The 16663-nt window shown below is 47.2% G+C and overlaps 1 protein-coding gene across 2 annotated transcripts in view; it reads left to right on the top strand.

Annotated features, from left to right (window-relative positions):
* The window catches only part of mmrn2a (multimerin 2a), a 31155-nt gene that overhangs the window by 1306 nt on the left and 13186 nt on the right, over nucleotides 1–16663 (top strand). For both annotated transcript variants that reach the window (XM_041947451.1, XM_041947449.1), the window contains exons 2-5: nucleotides 5267–5389; nucleotides 7512–7618; nucleotides 8251–8331; nucleotides 12898–13101. In XM_041947451.1, coding sequence (XP_041803385.1) covers nucleotides 5267–5389; nucleotides 7512–7618; nucleotides 8251–8331; nucleotides 12898–13101 — 515 coding nt within the window. The remainder of the gene's footprint in view (nucleotides 1–5266; nucleotides 5390–7511; nucleotides 7619–8250; nucleotides 8332–12897; nucleotides 13102–16663) is intronic.

Genomic DNA, 16663 nt, shown 5'->3' with positions numbered 1-16663 from the left:
CCTCTTTGTGTCTGTCCTCCAGGTATTAGATTGAGCCGATCGCCAGAGGTTTCACACTGAACAGAAAACAAACTTTAACTGCAGTTTATTATTTCAAGTCTCCACTAAGAATAAAACCTGGAGCAGCAGGACGGAAATGTCTCTGTCTCTCTGTCTGTCTGTCTCTCTGCCTGTCTGCCTCTCTGTCTGTCTGCCTGCCTATCTGTCTCTCTGCCTGTCTGTCAGTCTGCCTCTCTGCCTGTCTGTCTGTCTGTCTCTCTGTCTGTCTGTCAGTCTGCCTCTCTGTCTGTCTCTCTGTCTGTCTGTCTGTCTGCCTCTCTGCCTGTCTGCCTCTCTGTCTCTCTGTCTGTCTGTCTGTCTGTCTGCCTGTGCTGAATGTGACGTTCATGCTCCCCTCAGGCTGAACTGTAACTTTGACTTTTCTGCCTCATCGTGTTAAAGTGTGAATCTGTCTGTGAGTCGACGACAGTCATCTTCCTCCCTTCAAGGAGAAGTATTTTGTCTCTGCCTTGAGTCCACCTCTCTGGTCTCTAGCCTCCCTGTTTCAGTCTCGTGCTGTTCCTGTAAGACCTGACTGCTACAGATAAAATCTTCTGCAGGGAAACTGGATCAAAGCAGCCGCGTTGTTGGAAACCAACGAGCAGATTTCAGTGCGAGGAGAAAGTGGCTAACTGTTAGCTTGTAGCTGGACGGGTCCTGGTCAAGACCAGACTTCAGCGTGTGAAGCGTCTTTGTGATTGATCTGCAGCAGTTTGACGTTTGGACGCTTGTTGTAGGAACATTTTAAAAGTGTTGGGAAGCTCTGACGTGTGTCACAGACTAAATAAGAGGATTAAATGTCCTGGGTGACATTTTTTGCAGCGGGCTCGTACAGGCCTCCGTCATTCTTCTGACCCACATCCATACATTAAACCGCAGGTCCCGTCCACAGGTCCCCTGATAACATCACCCCTCAGGCCTCTTAGCAAAACAACCTTCCATTAGCTCAGAGAGGCCCCCCCAAATGCTGCTTTAATCACGTCGTTCACAATCGCAGCTCTTTGTGCTGCTTTTTTTAACCTGAGCTTCGTCTTTGGAGACTTCAGCAATCAGACGTCAGCAGGTTCATAAAACTGGTGCAAGACAAGAGGAGAGACAAGAGACCAGAGACACAAGAGACAAGAGACACAAGAGACAAGAGACAAGAGACACAAGAGACAAGAGACAGGAGACACAAGAGACACACGAGACACAAGAGACAGAAGAGACAAGAGACAAGAGACAGAAGAGACACAATAGACAAGAGACAGAAGAGACAGAGACAGGAGAGACAAGAGACACAAGAGACCAGAGACACAAGAGACAGAGACAGAAGAGACAGGAGAGACAAGAGACACAGAAGAGACAACCGACACAAGAGACAGAGACAGAAGAGACAGAGACAGGAGAGACAAGAGACAGATAAGACAGAAGAGACCAGAGACAGAAGAGACAGGAGAGACACAGACAGAAGAGACAGAAGAGACAGGAGAGACAAGAGACAGAAGAGACAGGAGAGACAGAAGAGACAAGCGACACAAGAGACCAGAGACACAGACAGAAGAGACAGAAGAGACAGGAGAGACAAGAGACAGAAGAGACAGGAGAGACAGAAGAGACAAGCGACACAAGAGACCAGAGACACAAGAGACAGAAGAGACAAGAGACAGAAGAGACAGGAGAGACAGAAGAGACCAGAGACAGAAGAGACAAGAGACAGAAGAGACAAGCGCTGGTGGTTTTCCTCTTTGCTCTAAAGGCTACAAAGAGTGCAGCTCCCTGCTGGTGGGCGACGACCTGCCCGTCAGGCGGTGTTTGGTTTTAGCTCGTCTGGTTTCAGGTTACGGCAGCCTGCTCACAAACGTCCTCGTTTTACAGCTAAACATTCCTTAAAACGTGTTTCTGAAAACCCTGGAGGTCCCCTCTGCTGTCTCTTCACTTCTTTGAAACTGTATGCTCTTATTTTGAAGTATACACAGTGTCTTCCTGTCTCCATGTTCTTCTCTCCTTCCATCATGGTGGTCTTTCAGGCCCAGAGGAAGATTTGTTTTTCTGTCCGTCGTGACCTTCAACCTTCTCGGCCGTTTGACCCTCCGCCGGTCTCGTGACTGACGTCTTATCGGAGTGAGAGTCTGAAGGTCCAGGTGCTCGGAGCTCAGGCTGCCGCTGTGTGACTGAACAGAAGCAGAAGAAGAAGCTCAGCGAGCTTTCAGATCAAAGAACATGCAGATAACGTGACCATGAAGGCATCACTCACTGCTCAGTCAGCCGTTATCAGGAGGCCGAGAGGATGATACTCAGTGTTCAAAGAGAAGTCCACAATACTGCTACTGCTACTACTGATACTACTGCTGCTGCTACTGATAATACTGATAAAACTACTGCTGCTACTACTGCTACTACTGATAATACTACTGCTGCTGCTACTGCTACCACAACTACTGCTACTGCCACAGACCTTCCACTGTCCCACTGTCTGTGAACTAACCACAGACGCTTGACTGTCCCACTGTCTGTGAACTGACCACAGAGGATGAACCCTTTAGATCTGAATGACTATGTGATCTTTTCCTCTAGCGCCACCTTCAGGACAAACACTACTGAGAACTCCTCTGTGTTATTACGAGCGGTGCCTCCAGTCCTGCGCTCTGAGTTCGGTCTTCAGGGCTCCTTTGGTCTCATTATTCAGATTTTGGCTGGTTCACAAACACCTTTCAGACCTGAACCTGGACTCTGGGACCTGCAGCAGAAACCCTGCAGCTTGAGAGAGAGGAAAGTGACGGATCACAGCTGTGTGACTGTGACTCTCTGAGCAACACATCACCACCACTCGCATTCAGATTCCTCCTCCTCCTCCTCCTCCTCCTCCTCCTCCTCACACGGTGAATGACGGCACAAAGTGAAACCAAATGTTTGAGTTGGAAAGCAGGAAAATCCCTCTCGCTCTCGTTTGTGAGGATCCCGTTAAAAGCTCAACACCAAGAGAGAAATGACCACAATGATTCTGGTCTGGGGTCTTTTTCCTGTGTGGGAGGGGTCGGGGACCTTTGACATGTCTGCCTCCAGGGGCCCGTTGTCTCTTAATCTGACTGTGACTGTTCAACATTTCAAGCTGTTTATTTATCTTAATGTATTAGCATTAAGATAAATAATGCTAATACATTAAGACTTTAAACGTGACGCTGAGCAGTGATGAAACACGTATACCTGGAAAACCTCTCCGGACTCTCTGAGTGGATTCTGGGAAATGAAGGCGAACATTCTGAACTCACCGAGTATTTCCTGGAATGAATTAAACATCATGTTCTGTGACAGAGTTCTCAGTGAGCCAACGTAAACTTTCATTCAGTTTACATTCACACTCACTTTGTTCTCCTCTGAGAACGTGTTGTCACCAAACAGAGGAGGAGGAGGAGGAGGAGGAGGAGGAGTCCTGGCTGATAAACTGATGATTCAGCAATGTTTTTCTCAGGCTGAACGAGCACGAAGGAGTAAATTGAGGTTAAGCTCCACCACGTGAATGAGGGTAGATGTGTTTTGACGCCCAGAGTTCGGTCTGACAGGATAAATTAACCTGAAGGTGAAGATTAAAGATCTGCTCTCTGATGTTGTTCCAGCGCCTTCAAATCCTCAAACGTCCTCTCAGCTCTCTGCTGATGTTCTCAGACTCACCTGTGCTGGAGGTGGTCTGGACTTCAGTGTGAGCCTGAAGCCGTGCAGGACTCTGAAGCCACAGACCAGGTTCACATCCGGAGTCCTGCAGGTTTAAACAGCACACACACACAGAAAGGAGGATTTTATAATAACAATGTACGACAAGAAATCATTTTCACTTCCTTCATTTGATCTAAAAATAAAGATTTTTTAAAATGTGATTTAGCTGCTACATGTGGACGTTGTAGGAAAAACAAGTTAAATATGTCGTTAGTGAACATTTCAGTATCTACATTCTGCGACTGGTTCGATACTTTGATTAAAATTTCCTCATTATGTGGATAAAATCATATTCTGGGGGTTTCGCTTGTGTTTTGAATCGTGTAGTTTCTTCTCAAAGTGCTGAGCGGGCAGAGTGTGTTGGGACTATTTTCTGCCGCGGATGAATCCACATTGTGTGCTGCTGTTTGTGGCAGCAGGACGGTGTGTGTGTGTGTGTGTGTGTGTGTGTGTGTGTGTAGATTAACTGTGTGTTACAGCAGCTCAGGATGAGGTGGGACTTCCTGTCCACACCTCAATGAGTTTGTGTATATATATTTGTGTGCGTTCCTCCACTGATGACCCTCAGTGATGTCACAGCTCTCCACAGGAAGTGAGATCAGAGGAAACAGAGGCTTTTCTGAGTCAGAGGAGTTTGTTCACATGGAGAAACAATAGATTCAGAATTATGTTGTTGTCTCATTTTCTCACCACGTTTCTCATTTTCTGCCTCGAACCTGAAATCTGTCTCCGGACGTCTCAACTTATCTGGACAAATAAAAAAATCACAGGTTATCAGATTAAAGATGGAGCCTGTTTGTTTGTTTGTTTGTGGTCATTTTGTCCTCGTCTCCTGGTAAAGCTGCAGTGTGTCGGACAATATCTGATTCAGTCAGCACTCTTAATGTCAGCAGACAGGAAGTGAAGAGACGATCAGTCCAACATCAACATCACAGTAAACACACGGACCGACACCCTGCAGGGCGGACGTCGGGCCGGGGGCCGCGAGGACAACAGCAAACGGCCAATCACAGCAGCTCAGCGAGAGTCCAGCTGAATGAGCGAGCAGCGCGATGGAGCAGGTCAGCGGGTTTAACGCTGCTTCCTGTTTGTTCTGACTCTGAGAAGATGTCGTTGTCACGGTGTCGTACTAACGATTCACCTCCAAAGTTCCACGAGTTCATGAAAACTGTCCGGAGGAAGATCTCGATCCAGAGTCTCCAGTTCGGGAGTTTCAAACTGTTGGTGGCCTCGAGGTGTGAACGTGACAGAACTTCTACATTTCAAATGAAAAGTGCGTCACCTAAAACACTGAACTGTTCCTTTAAGTTAACTGTTGGTGGTCAGGGAGGGGCCGACGCCGTGTTTGACCTCTGACCCCAAACAGGAAGGAGGCAACAAACAAACTGAGCGGCGTTTAAAGACTCATCAGATCTCATCCGTCTCCCAGAAGAACTGGACCTGACCCGTGTGTGTGTGTGTGTGTGTGCGTGTGTGTGTGTGTGTGTGCGTGTGTGTGTGTGTGTGTGTGTGTGTGTGTGTGTGTGTTGTGCAGGAACTGGTGTGCGTTCGTGCAGACGCGTGTGGTTACTGTTGCCGTGGCGTGTGGGACAGAGAAGTACACCATCAAGTCGCAGAGTCCGTGTCCGAGCGGGACGGCCGACTGTCAGATGGTCATGTGAGTACAAAAATACACAACAAAGGTACCGTGGAGGGAGTATTCACATCCTTTACTGAAGTAAAAGTACTTACACCACACCGTAAAAACACTCTGTTACAAGTCAAAGTATGTCAGTGTAATCAGTAAATGTACTTAAAGTACTAAAGTAAAAGTACTGAGCGCAGTAAAACGTCCCTGTGTTCTCCTGTTCTTCTGTTCTCCTGTTCTCCTGTTCTCCTGTTCTCTCTGATCTCATCAGATTACTGTGACTCAGTCGTTCATGTCAAAGCAGATTTTACTGTTGGAGCTGGTTGAGCTTCATTTGAACTAATGATTCTTTTCATTCTGGATCAATCAGCTGATTATTTCCTCCATTAATCGATCGATCGATTGGTTTTAATTAATCCATCGCAGAACAGAACTTGAGTAAATTATGAATCATTATTGAGTATTTTTCAGATTCAAAAACAAAAACCACGTGAGAATAAATCATCACGGTGAGAAATCAAATAAAGAGACGCACCCACTACTTCTTCCTGCCGTTATTGATGAGTGATCAGATTCAGTCAAGTCAGTTTTATTGATACAGACTTTATTTGTAATCATGGATTGATTGTAGTTTATTACTTTGATTTGTCTGTGGAGTAACAGACAGGCTTTGTCTTATTTTGAAATGCCTGCACTGGAGGTGTAGCTTCCTGTGGAGGCGGGGTCATGCGTGTGCCCAGCTCTGATTGGATAACTGGTAGAGACTCAGCCATCTTGTGGGTATAAAGAGGCTGTGACTTACCTGCTCTGTAACACACCTGAACACTGACTGTGCTGATCCAGGACGAAGACAGACCAGTTTGACCCAGTTAGTCCAAACTGGGCCGACTCCTCTGTGTTTGTTTCAGAGCAGGTAAATTCAGAAAGTTTCCAGCTCGTTAAAAATGACTCTGAGATGTTTCTCATCACAAAGAAAAAAGCTTTTTGTCTTGTTGTGAATCACAGGAACAGTTTTGCCTTCTCAGGCCTGCTGAGGGCTCGCAGCTCTCACTGCTTCGTTTTTAATGCTCAGATGTTAAAATGGTTGAGCAGAACTGGTCTGACTGCTGGTTCATGAGTCTGGAAACACCGAGCTTGCGATGTGGACCACAGCTGTGTGGACGCTCCGGTCCTGCAGAGGAGGTCTGACGGCGTCTCTGCTGACAGGAGCATTAATAAAACCACCGAACTGAGAAGCTGCAGCTCGTCCTGAAAACTGAAGACCTTCTAAAAGCTGTGAGAGTGTGCTGAGGTCCAGTTTGACCTCCTTCCTGGAGCCTCATTAATAAAAACAGACTCAGGATCAGCACTAAAGCCATGTGTGAGTGGTTACGGTGTTGTTAAATGATTTTATCTCTGCGTCTGGGCTGGATGGACGTGCTTCCCCTGCTGGTTGTGTTGGGTATTGCAGTTTGGAGCTCAATGAGCCTGGACTGATGCTGGTGCAGGTGTAGGAGGCCTCAGGTGTGCTGGTCCCCTTCCTGATGCCTTAATGCTGTCTGGCTGTTCTTTGATCACTTGTAGCTTCAGGTCAGATTATTTTCTCGATTAATGGATCCGGTGTTTGCTCTGTGAAATGGAGAAAAACATTGATTGTTGCTTCCTGAAGCTCAAGATGACGTCGACTTTACTGTCACAGACGAGAAACAAAACCACAAACAATTCACACTGAATCAGAGAATTTTAATGTTTTTTTTTTAATTGCTCAAACTGATAAATCAATTATCAGAATATTTGCATCGTTAATAATCGATCGATTGATTGTTGCAGCTCTAAATTAAACAGAACCAAACTGTCAGAAATGATCTGAAGACTAAACTCAGGTACAAATATAAGAACATTTTTAAGAGTGAAGCTTCTAGAAGGTTTGATTTCTGGAGGAACAGCAGCAGAACCCTGATCTGAGATCAGATCTCTGTCCCAGCCAGGTCCAGGTCCAGGTCCAGGTCTTCAGTCTTGTCCATTTTTGTGTCTTTGAATTTAATTTCAGGTGTTTTTCAGGTTCAAATTTACGTTTTGACTTCGGCTTCCACATGTGTGTGTGTGTGTGTGTGTGCGCGTGTGCGCGTGCGTGTGTGTGTGTGTGCGTGTGCGTGTGTGTGTGTGTGTGCAGGTACAAGCTGTCCACCCGGCCGGTCTACAGGCAGAAGCAGCAGACCTACACCTCTCTGCTGTGGCACTGCTGTCTGGGACACGGTGGACACAACTGTGAGGAAACAGGTAATTGTTACCATGGCAACGAGTCATGATGGTCAACAGTGTGTGTATGTGTGCCTCTGCATGCGTGTGTGTGTGTATGTATGCATATCTGTGTGTGTGTGTCAAAGTTAGCTTTATTGTTTATACAAGTAAAACAGAGAATTGAAGTTATGTTACTCTCAACGTCTGTGACAAGAAATAAATAAAAACTGTACAACTAAACAATGACACAGTAAGAATAAGACAAGGCAGTTATAGTAGTGCAAGTGTGTGTGTCTGTGTGTGTGTGTGTGTGTGTCTGTGTGTGTCTGTGTGTGTGTGTATGTGTGTCTGTGTGTGTGTGTGTGTCTGTGTGTGTGTGTGTGTCTGTGTGTGTGTGTGTGTGTCTGTGTGTGTGTGTCTGTGTGTGTGTGTATGTGTGTCTGTGTGTGTGTGTCTGTGTGTGTGTGTGTATGCGTCCACATGTCTGCAGGAGGACGTCCTCTCCTCTCAGTTCGTCCTTTTGTTCGTTCTGAGAGTTTCTGAATGAAAGTTTCCTCTGAGTGAAACATGAACATCAGACTGAGATCTTCTGCCTCTGCTTTGATCCTGAATCCTGATCCTGAAACAAAGTGAGTCTCCAGCAGAACTGACGGTGTCTTTGTCTCTGACAGTCTCCGACACGCAGCTGGATTCTGGACGCTTGGCTCTGATTGGAGGATCTGAAACAGCGAGAGCGGCGCTCCAAGCGGCAGGTACCACGGCTCCACACATTTAGCATTTAGCATTTAGCTTCAGCTGTACTGTTACACTGCAGAGGAGCAGCTGTAGCTCCTGACAGACAGACCAACAACTAATATTCAATATTTAAAGTAGAATAAAACAAACCAGAACAAAGTTATACAAGTAACACTGAAGGAAGAAACCTCTAAACCAGGAAGGTCAAAGTCAAATACACAGAGGGCCAAAGAAACAAATTTGCTACAAGCCGAGGGCCGGACTGGTTCAATGTTTATTAAAACATATTTTAATGATTGCACGTAGTTTATTAAACTAAGATCTAACAATGTATATTATTTAATGATTAAATGAACAATCCAATATTCTTTTGTGGCTCTGTCAGTAATTTTAAGTGTAAACATTTTCAACAGGCAAACAGCAAAACAATGAATGTCCTTCAAAAACAAAAGTAAAATGAGAAAAAAAAAATCAAAAATCAAATCAGTTGAAATACAAAAATCTATAGGACACAGACAAAACAATACTTTCCTTTTTGGGGAGTGGGTAACTGAAAGTTAACATCTGTTCTGGCTGCTGATGAATAATGAAGCCGAGGCAGTGAGTTCGCAGGCTACCGTTGCATTGTGGGGAATGTAGTATTGGTGCGTGCAAAACACCAGCGGGCGGCTGCGCCCAGTTCTAATACTAATCAAATATCATCCGGGGGGCCACATATAAATCATTTGCGGGCCGCATCCGGCCCGCGGGCCTTGACTTTGACATATGTGCTCTAAACTAACCTTCAGCCGACTCCACTGAACCCACACTGACTGATTCACTCCATGAGGACGTCTGTCCTCAGGAGGAAGGTGAGTCTCCATCCTCATCCTCCAGTGTCAGAGCAGCCTGACTCACCTCTTTAACAAAGTGAGGAAGCTGTGAAGTGCAGAGAGACGCTCGGCTTCAGTAAACCTTCAGCTCAGGTCAGGAGAAGGTCCGTCCACCCCCGCCTCCCCCGCCCGCCTCCTCACCTCCTCACCTCCTCACCTCCCCACCTCAAGTCTGTCTGACTGACAACCTCAGGAAAGAGTCCTGCTGACATCACATCCTGTTTCAGACACAAACAGGAGAGTTCACTTGTTCAAAAGGTCAGTTTGGTTTTTAATTCAGCTGAAGCAGCTCGACCCTAAACAACGAAACCACAGGGTAGTACTGCAGTACCACAAGTATGTGCAGTACTACAGAGTACGTGCAGTACTACAGAATACGTGCAGTACTACAGGGTACATGCAGTACGACAGAGTACATACAGTACTACAGGATACATGCAGTACTACAGGATACGTGCAGTACTACAGAATACGTGTAGTACTACAGAATATGTGCAGTACTACAGGGTACGTGCAGTACTATAGGGTACATGCAGTACTACAGAATACGTGCAGTACTACAGAATATGTGCAGTACTACAGGGTACGTGCAGTACTACAGAATACGTGTAGTACTACAGAATATGTGTAGTACTACAGAATATGTGCAGTACTACAGGGTACGTGCAGTACTACAGAATACGTGCAGTACTACAGAATACGTGTAGTACAACAGAATATGTGCAGTACTACAGGGTACTAGGTACTACAGAATACGTGTAGTACTACAGAATATGTGCAGTACTACAGGGTACATGCAGTGCTACAGAATACGTGCAGTACTACAGGGTACATACAGTACTACAGGGTGCATGCAGTACTGCAGAGTACTACAGGGTACGTGCAGTGTACATAATGTAAAATATTTGTACCATGAGTGGCACAGAGAACTCTGAGAATGAAAACAGTCGATGTTTTTGGAAAGAATTCAGACTAAAATAGACCTCTGGCCTTTAGAGGCTCGATTTAACAAAGAAAGACAAACAAAGAGGCAGCAACACACACACACACACACACACACACACACACACACACACACACACACACACACACACACACACACACCTCGACATGGTACAGTCCGCTCCCACCACGCCCCCGATTGAACCGACTTCCTGTGAGCTGAAGTCGATGTAATTAAATCATCAACAGAACGGCGGCCCAGCAGAAACAGGCTGGACACAATAAGAGGAACACCTCAAAATACAGCGTGAACGCCTCCGAGGTGAGTCATCACCACTAAAACTACAACCAGTGCACAGACACAGAGGTTTTTATTATTGTGTCCACCTCCTCCACATCCAGGCAGGTCAGAAACGTCCCGCTGAAACACTGAAACGAGCTGAAGCCAGAGTGCTGAGATTGATTTCGATTCTCTTCCATCAGAGTCAAACGTTCAAGCTGAAACTGTGAAAGTCAAACTGTTTCCTGCCGTCACCTGCAGTCTCTCCACTGTCTAACACGCCGTGCATGCTGGGATACGCTCCAGCATCAGGATGTGCTGTTTAGTTTAAAAACAGGGAGTTCACGAACAGATTTCACACCTTCATTCGTGAACTAATTGTACGTGATGCAGGTGAACATGTGACCCGTGTTTCAGGTTCAGGTGAGACGATGAAATGCTAACGATCAGGTTTTACTGATCAGAACAGGATCCGACAATTATTTTATGTTTTGTTGCAACGATTGTGAGATAAACAGCAGAAATACAGCATTCACGTTACAAAGTCAGCTGCCAGGTGCTGCTAGCGCCCCCTGGAGGCTGCAGTGTTCATTACAGCCAGCAGCATCCTGGTGATGAAGCTCCTCCCACCACACTGTGAGCAGAGGACAGCAGGTCCATATCAGGAGGTTTATGGAACATCCTGCAGGATACGTTCCCATTCGTTCTGGTCTGTTCTGGAACGATGCTCATGTGCTCACATGTACAGCTACAGTGTGATTGGTTGCTGTAATCATTGTGGTCCACGGTGCTCAAACAGAGATCAACTAAAGTGATTCCTGGCTGAGCTGCAGTGAAGCCACAGCAACACAAAGAGGGAAGTTTCTACTGAAAACATGAATCTGTACCCAGCCGGACTGCTGAAGCCCGTTAGCTTCCACAGACTGCCACAGGTTCTCCTTCATGTTTTCTACTGAAGTCACTTCAGTCAGGAACGTCTTCACAGCCGGTGTGGACAACATGCTGTTGTTTTACTGTTCAGGCAACCAGGACCACAGAATGAGCTTGTTATCGCTCCCTCGTGGGCTACATCAGGTCACCCACAGACAAGGTCAAAGGTGAAACTCTGAGAGCTGCAGCTCTGTAGCTGCTGAATGGTCCACTGTGTTCACCAGCTCATCATCATCATCATCAGTTATGTTGATGACTGTCAGTCCATTATTCTTTCTCTTTTAGCATTGTTTTTTGTCTCAGTACTACAGGAATACTGCAGGAATACTGCAGGAATACTTGCAGGAATACTGCAGGAATACTGCAGGAATACTACAGGAATACTTGCAGGAATACTGCAGGAATACTGCAGGAATACTACAGGAATACTGCAGGAATACTGCGAGAATACTGCAGGCACAGTGTGTCTCTATGATCCTCTGTGACTACATGTCGCTTCTTGTCACTTTGATCATGAAGGCGACTCCACAGAGTATATCGCCTACGATAAGGTTTCGAGTTTTTTATAGCTGCAGGTGAAGCTGACAGAAGGCTCCTCCTCTCTCTGCTACAGGTGACGGAGAGGGTGGATGGCAGGTTAACAAGAGAGAGGACGTCCCCCCTCACCCCCCCACTGGACATACAGTCCATAGAAAGAATGAGTCTCACCATTAGAACAGCTGAAATGTGAAGTCTGTCGTTAGGGTGGTGCTACAGAACAGATCAGGAGGAACATCTGAACCACATTTCATAGCAAATGAAGAACTAAGCAGACCTTTTAGTTTAGGTCCTGGACGTCCTGACTGGAACCACAAAGAGAGAAAAGCCTTCAGTCTCTGCTGAGGAGCTGAAGTGATGACGGAAACAGATCTGATGACTCTGCAGGACTTCCTGCTCTTTTCTTTACATCTCAAGTGTTGCAGCTGCAGCACTCGTGTATTCGTGCCCTCCGCGCTGACTGCAGGTCACCGATACGGAGCTCCCTGTTCCTGCTGTCGCTCTGATTCTGTCACTGGCTGAAGGTTTAACAATGAACTGCGAGTGAAACAAAGCTGAGGAAACTGCTGAGAAATCCCCAGCCTGTTTCCCATCAGCCCCTCTGCCTGCTGATCCGCCTGTGTCCACTTTAATGATGATGATGATGATGATGATGATGATGATGATGGTGATGATGGTGAGGTCTCAAAATACAGTGAAGGGGAAAACAAATACAAAGATTATATTAAGAGAGCTCGTGTGTGAACCTCATGCTGATGTTGACTTTTTTATTTACCGAAATCAGTCGGATTCGTCCTCCGAACATCCAGGAAATGTTTTCACAGGATAAGTGAACAGTTTTACCTGTTGGTGGCGCTAGATCGCCTCAGCTGTTGGATTCAGTTTGATGGGATTTGTTTACATGCACAGCAGTATCCCAGTGGGTTGTTAGCAGGTTTTTGGAGGATCCTGGTTCGGTATTGTGTGAACGGGCTCCAGTCTGTCCGACCTTCACACCTTTCAGCTCTCTGTTTGCGTTCCAGCCGTCCAGCAGCAGCGAGTCGACGTGAACCGCGAACAGAACGACCACCAGACGTCTGTCGGCGAGCTGTACGACCCCGGCCGCCAGCACAACACCACACCACCCCCCCTGGACCCGGACCACGGCCACAGCCCCCATCACACGTCGCACCACACCGCCAAGGCCTACGACCACGCCCACCGGCAGCAGGGACACCATCATCATGGTGAGTTTTATGATGCGACCTACAGCTGCCTGTTAGTTCCTGCAATGAACTGATCGCTGCTGATTAGTCCAGAAAGCTGCTGTGTTGTCTGGTTTTTTGGGGGGGGGGTTACCTGTAATGTAACTGGATGTTGATGTAATCGTGACTGTAGCTCTGTGTGCTGACGCCGTCGCCTCCTTCGTGAAATACATCGAAGCTCGTCAGCTGGATGAGGATGAGATAATAACCCTGATGTCTCATTCACATCCCACAAACACACACACACACACACACACACACACACACACACACACACACTGAGCACCATTCCTGCAATGACACCTCCGGCAACCACACATGTAAACACACACATACACACACACACACACTTCCTCCACAGGAAATCCTCTCTTTCTTCTTTCTCCCATACATTGTGTGTGTGTGTGTGTGTGTGTGTGTGTGTGTGTGTGTGTGTGTGTGTGTGTGTGTGTGTGTGTGTGTGTGTGTGTGTGGACTATAAGATGACACTATATTTTGCCTCCTGTGTCACCAGCCCAGCATGTACATGACATCACACACACACTTCCTGTCCTGTGAGCAGCTTGTTTGGGGACCGTCTGTCTCGCAGGTTCCCACAGTGCTCTGTTCTCTCTGACCTTTGACCTCTCTGACCGGCCAGCATGACATCATCCTTAAAGGAACATTCCGCAGGTTTCTCTGTGTGTCCCAGCTGACGCTCAGCTGAGGAGACTGAGAGCAGTTTCATTGACTTCATGTCTGAACGGCTGAACCTTTTTCTACTGTCTGACACTGTGACCAATCATGACATCCGTCAAGATTATTATTATTATATTATTATTATTATTATTATTATAGCGGTATGTGTCATACTTATTCAGAGTCTATAATTTGGGGGTTGCCATGGAGTCAGTGTAGCCAGCTGTGGGCTGCATCATCTCTGTTGTGTTTAGCCTACAGTTGTTTATATGTTGTCAAATGATCTCCATTAACAGTCACTTGAATTAGCTGTTAGCAGCTCCTGTTAGCAGCCTCTGTTAGCAGCCACTGTTTGTAGCTCCTGTTAGCAGCCACTGTTTGTAGCTCCTGTTAGCAGCCTCTGTTAGCAGCTCCTGTTAGCAGCCTCTGTTACCACCCACTGTTAGGAGCTCCTGTTAGCAGCCTCTGTTAGCAGCTCCTGTTAGCAGCCGCTGTTTGTAGCTGCTGTTAGCAGCTCCTGTTAGCAGCCACTGTTTGTAGCTCCTGTTAGCAGCCTCTGTTAGCAGCTCCTGTTAGCAGCCACTGTTTGTAGCTCCTGTTAGCAACCACTGTTAGCAGCTCCTGTTAGCAGCCACTCTTAGCAGCACCTGTTAGCAGCTCTTTTTACCAGCCACTGTTAGCAGCTCCTGTTAGCAGCCTCTGTTAGTATCTCCTGTTAGCAGCTCATGTTAGCAGCCACTGTTTGTAGCTCCTGTTAGCAGCCTCTGTTAGCAGCTCATGTTAGGAGCTCCTGTTAGCAGCCAGTCTTAGCAGCACCTGTTAGCAGCTCTTTTTACCAGCCACTGTTAGCAGCTCCTGTTAGCAGCTCCTGTTAGCAGCCACTGTTAGCAGCCTCTGTTAGCAGCACCTATTAGCAGCTCTTTTTACCAGCCACTGTTAGCAGCTCCTGTTAGCAGCCTCTGTTAGTATCTCCTGTTAGCAGCCTCTGTTAGCAGCTCCTGTTAGCAGCTCCTGTTAGCAGCCTCTGTTAGCAGCTCCTGTTAGCAGCTCCTGCTAACAGTGGACTCGTGGATGTACAGACAGCTCTCACTGATTAGTGTGATACTGAAGAAAATTTAGAAACAGGAAGTCTCTCTGGGACGGTCGGGTAGAAGAAGATCTTTCTTCTTTGGATTTATGGCTGTTTATCACTGATGGAGGAGATAATGAAAGTTAAATCACACTGAGTCTAAAGCCACGTGTTTCATGTCTCTGTGTTCAGCATCGCTGAGTTTAATCAACAGAGATGCTACAGAGCAGAAATCCGGTGGAGCACCAGGTGAACTGGTGGAGGTCATTGTTGCACCAACAGCTTCTTTGTTCAAGTCTTGTCTCGTGTTGTCTCTCGTCCCCAGGTGGCTCATTAGAGTGTCGTCTTACCTTTTAATTGTGACATTTACGACAAAACGTTGAGGAAACAAACAGAACCACGGTTGTGTAACAGACGTTGTTTTGTCCGAACAGGAAGTCGACTCGGCGCGGCGCCGTAAATCACACTGACAGTCATTACATACAAACGCTGCCAGCTGAACGGGTGTGTTGGATTTCAACCTCCAGGCGCCCCCACAGCACCGCCCGCCTCACCCCTGCAGCTGGAGTCTGAGGTGACCTGAAACTTCCTGTCGCAGCGCGGCCTCACTGTACCGCGACCTTTGACCTGTCAGAACCCGGCAGCATGTGGGAAGAGTTTGGTTTGTCGTAATGAAAACAGGTTGTGATGAAAGAGAAGGAGTGTGTGTGTGTGTGTGTGTGTGTGTGTGTGTGTGTGTGTGTGTGTGTGTCTGGACTGTCTCTGAGAGTGACAGCAGTGACCTGAGGCAAACACACACTCTGGGTTTGTATTTCTGTACCTGTGAGGACCCTTACTGCCACGACACATTCTTCTGCCTCTGAACTGAACCTGGAGCGGACCTGGGCCCTGAAGTCTGAACCTGGAGCGGACCTGGGCCCTGAAGTCTGAACCTGGAGCGGACCTCGGCACTGAGGTCTGCAGTGAACTTTATGCAGCTCCATCCTCTCACAGCTGAAGGTTTCCTGCCTTCAGTCAGCTCCTCGATTGTCTTCAGACAGCAGATGTGACAGAAACCTGATGGATGAGAACAGTTTGATGGTCTGGATTCAGACGTCATCCGTCTCATCGAGAGACTCTCTGGATTTCTGACAGCACAGTCGGGTTTGTTTCAAACTCCAGAAATAACAACGTGCAGGATCAGCTGGATCCACGGAGCCCCGAGGTGTCTCGGGCTGAATCGGGTCCAGCTGGAGGAGCAGCGTCCTGCAGTCGCTGTATGTTCTGGCTTCACTCCGTCGGCCTCGACCGAACCGACAGAAACAAACTGAAGACTCTTCGAACCTGCTGCGCGGATCAGTTTGGGATCAGTTTGGACCGCGAAGCCCGCGGCGGCCTCTCAGTGTGGCGAAAACATCAGAGCCCGGCGGACAGAAATGGCAGCGCTGAGCCGTTTTTAGCTGTTTTTGTTTCCCTGCCGGATTGTTTTCCAGGCGGGGGCCGGCGCTGTGTTTATATTCCAGTTCGGAAACTAAAGTGGTTCCACTTTAGAGCAGAGCAGCCAGCCGCCGCCCCCCACAGAGCCATGACTCAGGAGGGGCTGTGTGATTAGCTTTGTGTTGTAAGAAAATGTTTGGATTTTAGATGAAAATGTAGAAATCTGGTTCAAGTGTCTCCCAGAAGATGAAACTTGGTGCTCTTCTGTCTTTTCACGTGGCGCCACCAACAGGTTAACATTTGCATAGAATGCTGCCGTGCTAACTGCATGCAGTGTTCTGGAGTTAATGTTCAGTTCTGTGGTTCTGACCAATAAACAGA

Source organism: Chelmon rostratus, chromosome 11 (genome assembly GCF_017976325.1).
Source record: "Chelmon rostratus isolate fCheRos1 chromosome 11, fCheRos1.pri, whole genome shotgun sequence".
Classification (NCBI taxonomy): Eukaryota; Metazoa; Chordata; class Actinopteri; order Chaetodontiformes; family Chaetodontidae; genus Chelmon; species Chelmon rostratus.
This window is presented reverse-complemented; position numbering and strand designations above follow the sequence as displayed.